The sequence below is a fragment of the Macrobrachium rosenbergii genome, chromosome 8, assembly GCF_040412425.1.
Source record: "Macrobrachium rosenbergii isolate ZJJX-2024 chromosome 8, ASM4041242v1, whole genome shotgun sequence".
NCBI classification, from domain to species: Eukaryota; Metazoa; Arthropoda; class Malacostraca; order Decapoda; family Palaemonidae; genus Macrobrachium; species Macrobrachium rosenbergii.
The window spans coordinates 36,863,156-36,878,076 of record NC_089748.1 but is presented as its reverse complement, the minus strand read 5'-3'; the positions used below and the strand labels follow the sequence as shown (position 1 = coordinate 36,878,076).

General features: G+C 36.1%; 1 protein-coding gene across 3 annotated transcripts in view; it reads left to right on the top strand.

Moving 5' to 3' along the window:
* The window catches only part of LOC136840708 (protein fem-1 homolog A-like), a 38,738-nt gene extending 24,842 nt beyond the window's left edge, over positions 1-13,896 (top strand). Inside the window, exons 1-6 of one of the 3 annotated variants that reach the window (XM_067107508.1) lie at positions 4,185-4,493; positions 7,955-8,114; positions 9,072-9,272; positions 9,423-9,641; positions 9,858-10,047; positions 10,398-12,497. In XM_067107508.1, coding sequence (XP_066963609.1) covers positions 4,455-4,493; positions 7,955-8,114; positions 9,072-9,272; positions 9,423-9,641; positions 9,858-10,047; positions 10,398-11,436 — 1,848 coding nt within the window. In that variant the 5' untranslated portion in view covers positions 4,185-4,454 and the 3' untranslated portion in view covers positions 11,437-12,497. Of the gene's footprint in view, positions 1-4,184; positions 4,494-7,954; positions 8,115-9,071; positions 9,273-9,422; positions 9,642-9,857; positions 10,048-10,397 lie in introns of those variants that run through there. The other 2 variants (XM_067107509.1, XM_067107510.1) reach the window with 2 other exon arrangements.
* The last annotated feature ends 1,025 nt before the right edge of the window (positions 13,897-14,921 follow it).

Here is a 14,921-nt window from a genome sequence, read left to right as displayed (position 1 = left end):
TTCAATACGAAACTGAGAAAGTGTGGTGGTATATGCCGTATCAGATTAGTTCTTATGTATGGAGCTAAAGTGATAAGTGGCAAAATCCAGGCACTTTTTTTAAGTGTCTGTATTGATGTGTTTATAAATTGTCGTCAATATCTTGGTTCAAGGTGATGATATGTTCTGCTTTTGTTTTTTTTATTTGTATAATTAAATGTACATAATTGTTCTCTCCATTAGGAATATATATTATATATATATATGTGTGTGTGTATAATATATATATAATATATATATATATATATATATATATATATATATATATATATATATATATATATATATATATATATATATATATATTATATATATATATATATATATATATATATATTTATATATATATATATATATATATATATATATATATATATATATATATATATATATATATATATTATCTGTCCTTCGGCTGTACTCTGGAAATATTTACAATGAGCCGTCAGCCGGAGGGCATTAATGCCCATCTTGCGCCGGGCATTGCTCGCGGCTAGTCAGTAGTCTTGGGTACACCGGAGACTATTAAGAGCTTAACTTTTTGGGATTGAAAACATTTTGTTATTCGGATGTAAATGACTTTTCGATTCTCTCTCTCTCTCTCTCTCTCTCTCTCTCTCTCTCTCTCTCTCTCTCTCTCTCTCTCTCTCTCTCTCTCTCTTATTCAATCATTTATTCTTTGAGCGAGTCGCAGCGATGGCAAAACGAATGTCCTTGCGATATCACTACCAGACTGAAGTTTGGTTTTAATCAAATGAATATTGACATTTTATTCACCTCCTCCTAAATTTAGTCCCGTGTAATATATCGCGAGTAGTTAAGAGCAATTTTTTTTTTACTCATTCCCTGATAAGCTGCAACGCTGAAGTTACCAAGATCGTAAATTTGTTAAAAAGCAAAAAAAAAAAAAAATATATCAAATATATTTACAGTTAATCTTAAAATGGAAGTGATATATATATATATATATATATATATATATATATATATATATATATATATATATATATATATATATATATATATATATATATATATATATATATATTAGCGAGTTGTATTCATGCACCGTTTATAACAAAGGAGGCTCGTGCAAGACACTGTACACTTAAGAAAACTAAACTACATTCCAGCTATAACTCCGCATCTTTCTTCAGATTAACTAACGGAAACATCTGGCGGTACAAAAGCTTCTTAATCAAAAAAGGACAGCGTTTAAGAAGTCGGTTACAAGGATTAGAACTGGGGTAAACCGATCCCAATCTAACCTCCTCGTGGTAAACACAAGAGTAATTCTTCCAGGGTGCTGGGGAAAGTCACACAAAGGAAGAAAGGTCTAAATGTTACTCAGTTATTCGACTTAAAAGGTCGTCTGGAAGCTGATTCTGTTAAAGAGTCTTGAGGGTGGAAAATTTCTCCCCGGAGTGGGCTAGCGCTAACAGTGTGCCTCATGCGGTGAGCCGTAAGCCTTCCTTAAGGTTCTTTGCAGCGTCCCTTCCTTAGGCCCCTAACTGCAACCCTTTTCATTCCTTTTACTGTACCTCCTTCATATTCTCTTTCTTCCATCTTACTTTCCTCAACCCCCTCCTTACAATTGTTTCATAGTGCAACTGCTTTGAGGTTTTCCTCCTGTTACACCTTTCAAACCTTTCAATTTCCGTTTCAGCGCTGAAGGACCACATAGGTCCCAGCGGTTGACCTTTGGTCAGAAATCTATATTCTGGAGAATTCCCGATGCTGGACTTAAGTCATGGTTTTGCTGTATAACAGCTGCTTCTAGGAATGGTATCTATTCCTACAAGGTGAAAAACTACAGAGATTTATTGCTCACATTATTATATCATCTTCGTTTCAACTGACATTCTTTAAGAAAAGGTTTGTTGGTAGATTAGAGCCTCGTTTAAATAAAACCACAGTGTTCTTTTTTCTCTGACTCTTAGTTTAAACTTTTTTTATGACAATGTGTAGTAACATTCTGTCTGCTATGATAGCCTGGTTACTTTATCACTTCTATTTTGTCACTCGTGTTTGTGCCAAGAAAATGCTCATGAGAGAGAGAGAGAGAGAGAGAGAGAGAGAGAGAGAGAGAGAGAGAGAGAGAGTTTGGTATAAGAGATTTGTAATGATATGTATTACATATATGTAATAGTCATTTTAGGAAAACCGTAGTCATAAGGAGAAAGGGCATTTATATCAAAATACATAAAATAAAATGCATGAAGTCAATACTACAACGCTTGAGATAATGAGAAGATTGTAAAACTTGTTTACACACACACACACACACACATATATATATATATATATATATATATATATATATATATATATATATATATATATATATATATATATATATATATATATATATATATATATATATATATATATATATATATATATATATATATATATATATAATCAGGTATCAATTTAAAATATATATATATATATATATTATATATAAATATATATATATATATAAAAAATATATATAACAGTAACAGTAATATCTTAAGGCATTCGATTTTGCACCACTAAGACTCTTCCCTCCTTCCCTCCCCACGTGTATCCAAAGTCGTTGACCAGCTGCAAGCCATGCCCGGGGCAAAGTAGGGCATTAATCCCCTTCTGCCTGACGGCCCAAGGTAAATATTTCCTAAGTACCACCAAAGAGTGGAGAAACAGAATTCATATCTTAAGTGGAATAAAATCGTACATCGTCAGAGTGATAACTACACACACACACACACACACACACACACACACACACACACATACACACACACACATATACATATATATACACATATATATATATATATATATATATATATATATATATATATATATATATATATATATAATATATATATATATATATATAAATTATTTCTATAATATATTTTTTTTTCAATTTTTAGATTTCTTGTTTATGTTGATGTTATCTAAAAATTATTTCTATAATACACCACAATTTTTATTTCTTGTTTATGTTGATGTTATCTAAATCTTCACCACTATCATTTTGTCATTATTTTTCATGTTGGGGGAGGGGGCATGTGCCCAGGTGGCCCCCCAACCCTGGATCCGCTAGTGGTGGGTCATTATTCTTTGACTAAAACCGAACTTAAGTCTAGCAGTGATATCGTAAGAACGTTCGATCTGTCATCGCTGCGACTTGCTAAAAAAAATAAATAAATCACAGAGAGAGAGAGAGAGAGAGAGAGAGAGAGAGAGAGAGAGACATTTACATCCGGACGACAAAGAGAATTACGGAATCATTTTGGGAATTTACATCGAGGATGTAAATCCTGGCTGGGTCTCGAAGGAACCGCCAATATTTTGATGACTTCGCTCCAAAAAGATAAGCTCTTAATAGCTTCCTGTGGTACCCAAGGCCATTCACTAGCTGCTCGAGCCATGCCCGGGGCAAGATGGGGCATTAATGCCCTCTGACTGACGGCCTAAAGTAAATATTTACCTTAGTTGCCCAGAGAGTGAAGAAATAGAATACATATGTTAAATCGAATAGAATTATACATTATCAGATAGGTGATAGCTCTATGTATATCTGTACTGTATTATATATATATATATATATATATATATATATATATATATATATATATATATATATATATAAATATATAAACTTTATCACATACACAGTTGTCCTGTGCATTAGTAGAATTACTAAAAGGACCTCATTCAAACTGGATAGTATATTAGATACCATCCAGTTTGAATTAGGTCCTTTTAGTAATATATATATATATATATATATATATATATATATATATATATATATATATATATATATATATATATATATATATGCTGTAGACATACACACACATATATATATATATTATAAATGGAGTGAACAAAAATATCATTATACAAATAAAAACAAAGGGAGAACGTACCACCACCCTGAACCAAGATATATCAAAACATGCCTTAGAACAACTGATTCGAACTCTCTTTAGACAGAAACAATAACAAATCAAGTGATAAATGACAACACGGGTCAAAATTGGTCACCGTGTGGTTAATCTCAGTTTGTCCTTCAGGCTCCTACAGGGAAACTCCTCTCCTCCTGCCAGACACGCGTCCTAAGAAGGGTTCAGTAAGCCTTTTAAAACGGCCCTCTTAAAATCCCCAGGTCAAATTATAACGAACTCCTCAGATCTTTCTTTATGCCCCACCTCCACCCCCACTCCCCCTTTCCAAAATCCCGTAGCCCGGCCCTATATGTGGGGACGGACAGGACATCCAGATCCAGTCTTAGTTTTGCACGAGTGGTATCTACAGAAGGACCTGGATCTGCATCGGCTGAAGTCGAGTTCCCACCGCTGACGAAGTTGTTAACAAATCAGGCAAAATTTCCGTAGTGCTTCAAATCGGTCAAAATGATCAAACTCAACACTTCATTTAGATGCATCACAAAGGTAATAAAAGCTACTTAGATTATATTCCTGTCTTTTGTGACTTTTGTGACAGTGGCAGTGTATATTGATGCTGCGAGTCATTAGTCTAAGCGAGATGATTTTCGAAAGAGTAGGCTTGTAAATGCGTTATCGGATGCGTAATATTCTTTTCTTGAAAGTTCCACTGGTTTCCTGGGCACACTCCTTGCTAAGTCTTGCGCTTTTTCGTGGCATCATATTACTTTTAATGCTCGTATATGTTTTGTAATTACTTCACGGGTAAATCCTTTGTTGAGACGGTAACCAACCTGAAAAACTCATATTGGAATTTTACATTTTTTTCCCGAATTTTGGGGCTCAGTCAGGGCCGTCATTTTGAGGGGAGGGGGACACTGATGGCTCTCCCAAGACTTGGTTTATCCCCCTAGGCATTGAAATAATAATAATAATAATAATAATAATAATAATAATAACTAAAATTCACCCCAAGGTGGATGTGTGTGGCACACCTATTTGTTACTTTATTAACTCAATACAACTCTTATATGGTCTCGGAATGCTCCAAAATTTGCACAAATTTCCAAAAATTTCTAGGGGCTTACAGCACCCGCCCCTACTCCCAGCTGCTAGGGCTTGCTTCGCTCACCACCCCACCCATACCATAAGTTCTAAACCCCCCACGAGAAAAATCTGAAATGACGCCACTAAATAAATCATATTGTCCAATTTAGATCACTCAGGCGAAGCAGTTCTAGGCTATGGCCGATTTCAGGGACTAAATTGCAATGAGTATTCTACTGATTTCTAGCCGAATGACGTCATTCGCTTTGCTTACCGGGAATGAGAGGACTGACTGAACATCAAATGATAAAAGATAGAACAATAAAACAATTCTAAAACTTTCTTTTTTTGCTCGGCTTTTATTGTTACGCTTAGAGCAGGATTTTTTTTTTTTTAATTTTTGCTAAAGTTCTTGAGATTTCATGTCCTTTTTCAATCTCTGTGCTGGGAAATGTCTGGGCGTATTGTAGGATGTGTCAGAACGCATTGTAATTATTTTCTAGCTTTGGTCAAAGAGCATTATAATTATTTTCTAGCTTTGGTCGAAAAGCATTGTAATTATTTTCTAGCTTTGATCGAAAAGAATGATAATTATTTTTTAGCTTTGGTTGGAAAAAGCATTATAATTATTTTCTAGCTTTGATCGAAAAGCATGATAATTATTTTTTTAGCTTTGGTCGGAAAAAGCATTGTAATTATTTTCTAGCTTTGGTCGAAAAGCATTGTAATTATTTTCTAGCTTTGGTCGAAAAGCACTATAATTATTTTCTAGCTTTGGTCAAAAAGCATTATAATCATTTTCTAGCTTTGATCGAAAAGAGCCCGATAATTATTTTTTAGCTTTGGTTGGAAAAGGCATTATAATTATTTTCTAGCTTTGGTCAAAAAGCATGATAATTATTTTTTAGCTTTGGTCGGAAAGAGCATAGTAATTATTTTCTAGCTTTGGTCGAAAAGCATGATAATTATTTTTTAGCTTTGGTTGGAAAAAGCATTATAATTATTTTCTAGCTTTGGTCAGAGAGCATTATAATTATTTACTAGCTTTGGTCAAAAAGCATTATAATTATTTTCTAGTTCTGGTCGAAAAGCATTTCAATTAGTTTCTAGCTTTGGTCGAAAAGTGTCACTTTCGCAAGATCTTTTGTGCATTTCTAAATTGATGAAATTTATGAAAATATTTGCCTCTGAAGCAATGTTCTTTTAAACACTCTGAGGTATTAAGTTTCCTATAAAGAGCAAAGTATGAATGTGAAATCAGGCACTTCATTCATCATTGCAGTGAACGTTTGTTACATTTTCTATCACATTTCTTCGACTCTTGAGTGCCTTCTCTTCTCCGGACAGATATTTACGCTGAACACTGGATTGAATTTATCTCAAAAGCCCTAAAATCTATGTGGCCGGGAATTAAGTCACGGGAAATAAATTCATTGAAAAAAAAAGTAACAATTTTAGCTAGGAAAAAAACACAGGTAAAAAGTCACAATTTTGGCTATGGAAAAAACCACAATAAAAAAGTCACATTAATTTATGGTGGCCGGTAATAAAGTCACGGGAAAAAATTCACAGAAGGATGTTACAATTTTGGTTAGGGGAAAAAGTCACAGGAAAATATGGTAGCCGGTAATATAGTCACAGAAAAAAGTCACAATTTTGGCTAGAAAAAGAAAACAGGGAAATGTTTTTTGTTTTATATTACTTTAATTGTTTGTGGTACTCAGTTAAATTGTGACTGACTGGAACATTTTTTTGATTACCTGACTGTCTTTCCTAGCCAAAATTTTCTATGAATTTTTTCAGTAATAAAGTCACTGAAAAAAATTCATAGAAAATTTTGGCTAGGAAAGACAGTCAGGTAATCAAAGAAATATTCCAGTCAGTCACAATTTAATCGAGTACCAAAAACAAAGTAATAAAAAAGAAAATATTCTAAATCACTTATTTATTGATTGGCAATACGTTAGCATAAAAAGCAAACAATGTAATACATGTAATGTCACGACATTACCCAAGCTGATTTCAATCTGTACATGTCATGTACCGTCAGTAAATGATTAACTTAAACATTATTGTTTAGTTACCTTTCTGTGATTAAGTTTAGCAAAACGTGATTTTTTCACATATTTGTAATGCCATCATACATGTATAAGTCATGTTAATAACTGATTTGAAATATTTTCTGTTGTATTTAATAGTCTGTGGTACTTAAGTAAATTGTGACTGACTTGAATATTTTTGCTTGCTTACCTGACTTTTTTTCCTAGCCAAAATTGACTCTGTGACTTTTTCCTGAGACTTTATTCCCAGCCACCATAAATTAAGGTGACCTTTTTTTTCCTGTGGCTTTTTTTACTAGCCAAAATTGTGGCTTTTTGTCTGTGACTCTTTTTACTAGATAAAATAGTGACTTTTTTTGCTAGCCAAAATATTGACTTTTTCCTGACTTTTTTTACTAGTCAAAATTGTGACTCTTTTTCCCACGACTTTTTTTTACTAGCCAAGTTTGTGACTTTTCTGCTAGACAAATTTGTGACTTTTTTCCTGTGATTTTTTTACTAGCCACATTTATGACTTTTTTTCTGTGACATTTTTACTAGCCAAAATTGTGACTTTTTCATGTGACTTTTTTATTAGCCAAAATTGTGAATTTTTTACTAGCCAAAATTGTGACTTTTTTACTCTTCTTATTATTTTTTTTTACTAGCCAAATTTGTGGCTTTTTTCTTCACCTTCTACTATCCAAAATAATGTTTTTTTACTGTGATTTTTTTACCTGCGACATTTTCCCCTGGATTCAAAATCTGTCCATGGAAATCTCCGAACGTCTGCAATTGACCAGACTTCTGTTGTACAGTTTTGTTCTCTCGTTTTAAATTGCTTAAAATATCTTTTTTTTTCACTCTTGCATTGTTTTTCAGATACTGCAAGGCCGCAGTGGCCATGCCGTCGCGTCGTGTCTTGACAACATGGGTGTGGCATTTGGTCCCTATCTGGTCAAGGCAGCGAGGATGGGTCACATGCACTGCGTGAAGTTCATAGTTGAAGTCTTCCGCGCTCCTCTGGAAGAAGATGGCTTAGGTGAGACGCTAAATCTTTTTTTTTTTTTTTTTAAGCATTTGGGGTTCTTACACCTGTAGAGTGTTTCCCAAATACGGCTGGTTATTATTATTATTATTATTATTATTATTATTATTATTATTATTATTATTATTATTATTATTATTATTATTATTATTCAGAAGATGAACCCTAGTCATATGGAACAAGCCCACCACAGGGGCCATTGACTTGAAATTCGAGCTTCCAAAGAATATGACGTTCATTAAAAGAAGTAAGGGGAGGTAAAGGGAAATACAGAAAGAAGAGATCTCGCTTATTAAAAAGAAAAATAAATTAATAAATTGAAAAATAGATGAAAATGTATTAAGATGCACAGAGAACAGTATTAGGATAGTAATGCAGCTGCCTACCTGTAAGGAAATCTTGAAGTAAACCTAACACACATCCGCCCACTCCAAGATTCTGAAGTTTATAAATAAGTGCCTTGTGATTTCCTAAATCAAAGTAGCACTAAAATCTATTTGAATAATTCTGTACTCAAAACCCTTATCAAGGTTCTCTTGCAAATGGCATGTCAAATCCGAAAGAGCATCACAGGTACCTAACTGCTTCAGATGTGCATATTGACTATCAGCAAACAATCCTTTAGATTCCACATACTCATATAGTGGCTTAAAAATAAGTTTTTCTGTAACTCTGGAGAGCACAGGGAGAATAGAAATTGGCCTTTAGTTACTGCAGTCTGCAGATATGCCATTCTTTGCAACAGGCGCTCTATTGCTAAGCTTGGGCTCAACCTCAAAGGTACTGCGTCGGCTAACCTCCTAATCTTGGGAAACAACACACTAGAAACCTTTTTAAAAAACAAGGGGAAGAAACCTTCAGGATCTTCTCCAACCTCGCCATCAAGATTTATCAAGAATTTTCTCAACACTACTTATTCTAAGACCTAACTGGAAGCGTATTTCTTGACAGTTTCCGCTTACCATGTGTACGAAGCTGGAGCCACTCCACTGTGGGCTGCCACAGTAGGTGGCCACTACGACGTTGCCGAGTACCTCGTTTCCAAGGGCGCCGACGTCAACGCCGCAACGAGATCCAACTCCTCTCCGTTGTCCGTGGCCTGCTCTCACGTACGACTCGACCTCATCAGGCTTCTGGTGGAGCATGGAGCGAGTGAGTTTGCCAGCAGTAATCACTGGTTTTCAGAACGGTCACAGGCAGGGAAGTGAGAATGTCTGTGACAACTGTAATTGCCTTTAAAGTGAAATAGACTGACCATTTTTTTTTAAATGCTTGACTAATCATTCACCGACCCTCTTTCAGATATTGAGAGGACTGACGATCTTGGAATCACCTGTCTGATGCTGGCATGCCACAATGGTAACCCAGAGGTAGTCAGGTACCTTGTGGAAATCGGCGCTGATGTGAACAGGCAGAGGATCGACGGGAGAACTGCTTTGCACGAATGCGCCAATAATGGTCACCTTGAAGCAGCTAAGCTGTTGCTCGATCATTATGCATGCATCAGTCCAGATTCTATGGGTGAGTTTGACTTAGAGTCTATGATTCAGTTTTGCATACGTATTCCTGTCTCCTTGTAGCGGGGGTACCATAACTATCAGTTTAGTCTCTGTAATTCATGGAGCTGTTACAGGCCCAAATTGTAAAACACAATATATAAAAGGGGAAAGCATATTTTGACTACAGACAGTAATCATCCGTGTACGCCATGACTGATCCGCCTGCTTCTCTCCCCAGGAGAAACTCCTTTGCTGCGCGCTAGCTTAAAAGGGCATGCGCACATCGTCGAGCATATGATTTCCAGAAGAGAGCTGGTCCCAGTTCAAGACTGGATCGAGGCAATAGAGCTTCTTGGTGCAACCTTTGCTGACAAGAAGAGGGATGTAGCCAGTGCCATCGCGTACTGGGAAATGGCTATGAATGAAAGGTGAGTGATAAGCTTTAATTTCCCCAGAGCAAGAGTTGTTATGATTCGAACTTAGAGTATGATTTTATATTCTAATATTATGTCTCGTTTTCCATCAGGTGAAATTCAACATTTTTTTATTCAGTCTTTCTAACCGACATGCTAGCTAGTTCAATCTAGTATCCAGTATTCTCTGATGCACATCGTTTAAGGCTCCTTTTATTTAAACACTGAACATCACAGAGTCGCATTGTGCTTCCTCACTTACTCATGATATTGATTTTGTTAAGCCTATGGCAATTTTCATTTACAGGAAAGGAAGACATAAAACATTTCCATACTGATGAAATTCTCTCGCAATATCCTTCCAGGCGTGCCAACGATATTCCAGTCAGAACAGAGGCCGATGATCCCCTCTTCAGCGAACATTTCCAGGAACTGAGGACACCCGAGCAACTGGAGGAGATACGTTCCAGGCGAGACGCCATTGGAATCCAGTCGATGCTAGTGAGAGCCAGAGTGCTGGGCTACGGACATCACGCCACGTTTACCGACGTACGACGCAAAGGGGCAAAGCTCGCCACAGCCGGCGACGTCAAGCGATGCATCGTCCTTTGGGCGCGCGGCTTGGAAATGCAACAGAGGACCCTGGGAGCCCTAGACCTCAGGAGGCTCTTCTTCCTCACGTCTCTGACAGACCTGTTTTCGTACATGGTTCTGATGCGTCCCGAACTCTACGATAATGCGGCGTATTTCGAGGACGTCCTGCGTCTGTTCGAAAGCTGCCGCAGGGAAGTCGAGATGTCAGTGACGCATAAGATTCACTTCGCCAGCCACATTTATTTCCACTATCTCGACTGTCTCATCCCTTTGGCGATACATTTAATGTTGATTCTTTTAAAACTGAAGCCTCTGATTTCATCTCCCCAACTGGTGTCAGTGAAAAAGGCAGTGTATAGGTTAGTCAAATTAGATCCCAGAGACATCACAGGCAGTACTCTCCTGCACAGGTTGTGCGCTGGTGGTTCCATCGTTCGCGCTGGTTCGCCTGTGGTCTCAACCTTCCCCAGCTCAGAAATCGTAAACGTCCTGCTGGAAACTGGTGCTGATCCTTGTGCGACGGATCATTACGGGAACACGCCCCTCCACGCGCTTGCCTCGAATGGCGAGTGCCCCCGAGAGATTCTGAATGCTTTGCTCTCGGCCGGTGGCCACTTGGACGCCGTAAATAAAAACGGTTTCAGCTTCGGATCCTTGAGGGCCTCGCAAGGGGAGAGGCTGCATCAGATAGTGAACCCAGTCCGCCACACTTCCCTGCAGTGTCTGGCTGCGGCGGCCCTTCGAAAACATGGCATAGCCTACAAGGGAGTGGTGCACCCTCAACTGGAGCGGTTTGTTGATATGCATTAATTCATATGTCTTGATGATGAGTACCAGAGGAATATCGAACTGTTTGTAATCTGTTGTGCATAGACCTGTAATTATGTGGTTATATATATTCTTTGTATATTCTCTGGGAAATACTATTAAGCAGACACCAAACCTCACGTCCTAGGCTGGTTTTATCTTTTGCATTATTCTGTAATTTAGAGTAAAGTGCATTTTAAGAATTAGTTTCCCCTTTAATCAGAAAGTACCGTGACATATGAATGTTTCAAAGATTAAGTAGCCAGTCAAGTGACAGTGTTTAGTACCTGCAGATAAGTTGATTTCAGCACCTTGTGTGGATTTTTTTTTTTCCAGAAATAACATTCTTACAACGATTTTTGTGTAAAGGAACATTTGCCATTTGGTGAGCAATCTCTCTCACCAAATGGTTCACAACCATTCATTGGGCACTCCTCTGCCTTAAGGCACATTATAACTGTACCCAGACTCATTGGCACCTCTTGGGGCAGCAATGTCCAGAGTGTGTCATTGACAGCTTGGTCTTTTTCCCTTCAAAGGGACGGTTGCAGGTGTTGGATATCTGGGTCTGTTAGTTTTTAAAAGGCGCGGGGGCGGGGGGAGTATGTAAATGGCTCCATGCCAACCACCAAGCTCCACGGAAGTTCAAATGTCTCTTGATGGTCTTCACAAGTTGCTGGCCAGACTCAGTATTGTGTAATTTTACTCATCATGTACTGTATTTGTATAGTGTAGTGTAATTTTACTCATCATATACTGTACATGCATGTATGTACGTATTTATGTATTATGTATGTAATGAAACATTGTTTTAGTTATGATAATTCATGATCTGACTCTGAAATTTGTGTATTTTTAAAAGTTAAGCGTTGGCGGTAGCTTTTCAGTATATCGTCTGCTTTCTTTGTGTTACCAAATCTCTCTTTACAGAGAGCCTTACAAATTCCCTTTTTTCGAATAAACTGCAGTATTAATGGCAATAAAATTAAATTATTTTTAATACCTATCATACCTGGTATCAGGTGATGTAGATGACATTTTTTATAAAGCTTCTTCAGCCAAAATGTAATAGTCTTTTATTTAAAATGACCGAGCAGAGACGACAGAGCAGACGAATATTTTAGAGGGAAACAGGTCTGAAATAAATACAACTCGATTGCCTGTTTATAAATCTTATTTTATTATGCCTTAATATGAATGAAGTTACCTGTGAACTACCTTACAAGATAGCCAAGTTAGAAAAGTTGCCTGTCATCACTTTATTTGTGATTCTCTGCTAATTTTCCATAACATCTACAAACTGGTCTTCATAGCCACTGAGTTATTTTATTTAATGACATATTGCAAAAGTTTAAATTTTTAAAATACTCGTAACACCAAGGACGATTTCTTCTGAGCTTCCAAGATGTTGTCAGTTACTGTATTTATCAATTATTCTGTCTCCACTTTATTTTGTCCGCACTTTTTCTGTCCGCCCTCAGATCTTAAAAAGTACTGAGACTAGAGGGCTGCAATTTGGTCTGTTGATGATCCACCCTCCAATCATCAAACATACCAAATTGCAGCCCTTTAGCCTCAGTAGTTTTTAGTTTATTTAAGGTTAAATTCAGCCATAATGGTGCTTCTGGCAACGATGTAGGTAAAATCTATTTTTTTATGTTGCCGGTAATTAATTGAATCCTATTTTATGTCCCTACATTGCATATTCAAGGTCTTTAACATGTTTCACTGTGTTTTTCTGTTAACCCTCATTCAACTTTGAGGGGCCGTTCAAAAATTACGTAACGCTTCATGGGGGAGGTGGTTATGGCGAGATGTAGTTACATAACATTTTCAGATTTGTCTGCAATGAACTTTTATATTTTAATAATATTGAGAATATGGTATTTAATTTTTTCGTTGCATATGTTTAAAAAATATCACAAACTCAACCCTTGTCTGTACTTCAACATTTTCCACTGTACGCATTACATGACGCAGAATAATATCACAAACTCATCCCTTTTCTGAACTCCGACATTCTCTGCTTTGTTAAAATAAAAGTATTAAGAACAACCTAAAGGTAATAATTTCCAGGTACTAGTCTAGAGTAATATATTATTGCATTAAAAAAAAGGAAACATGCTAATTCGGCGGAGGGGGTTGGGGGGTTACTAGCTGACGTTACATTATTTTCTAGGTGGGGTCTGGACATGTGTTATGAGACGTGACACGGGGGCGGGGGAGAGGCGGTCAGAAGTTACCAAAAAAAAGGGGGTTACGTAATTTTTGAAAGGCCCCTTAACATTCCAGCTAGCTACTTCTCTTACCATTCACCTATAGCAGAATATCTTTAAGATCCCTCATTTTTTAAAATAAAACATAAATTCTTGAATAATAACTACCACTAGTTTATATTAATAACAAAAATTTTCTTTTTTTGTATCAGAAATTTTAATTAAAACATTTATATATAAATTTTTTTTAAAGTAAAAGACAATAGTTATGTACTTAGGAATCCTGAATAAGGACAGTTGCCATGTTATGTTTTGCATTTGATTTATTTTAGCAATTATTGTGATAACAGTGAATAGAATTTGGATCACAGATAACATGATGTTGTTTTCCCAAATTGTATCCTTATTATTTTGTGAAAATTTTGTTCATTATTAAGTAAAATGGAAGGTTATGTCCAAGTTGTATAAAAAGTTGCCAGTTACTCTTTAGAGTTTTATTTTATAGTCAAAGACTCAAGAATGTCAAGATGGCCATTGCTTAGCTCTCCAGACCTTATAAGAACCGAACACCATGCCTTAAAATGTCAAAAAATCTTTAAATAGTGTTGATAACGATCATATTCAAGTTGCAAATATTAATATGTATAGTAACGGATGATATTCAACGTCCTTTGAGGAACAATTCGTAAGTATTTTGCCGAAAAATTTGTAATTTTTGTTCTGAATTTTGGTGTAATATTTATTTGTTTTGACTCGACCCTAGGTCACTTCATTGCTTATTAAAGGATATTATCTAATATTATTTGTTACATAGGTGTTAAGGACATTTAATTGTAGGTTAATTGAACTGTGCAGCCGAGAAATTACAAAATACCGTCTTTATTTGTGAAATATTCTGTAAAATTTCATAAGTTGCCAATAAGATTCCAGGCAGCCATTTTTGCATGAAAACCCGTTTTGGGTTTTTTATGCAAAAATGGCCAGGAAACTGTTAGGGCACTAAAATAACCTAAAAATACCAACCCAATGTAACCTATTATAGGGGTGTTTACTGGTTAACAATTTTGACGTATTAGCCATGAAGGGGGGGGCGTGCCGGTGTTGCCCCACCTTATGTCATAATTTGATTTTAATTTTTTTATTTATGGATACTAATTTTTTATTTGCATATATTAATTTTTTATTTGTTTGCGAATAATGTTTATGGGGTTCAAAATAACGAGGATGTAGAGCTCTTTTAAAAAATGGAGGTTACTATATCATATCGTGTAT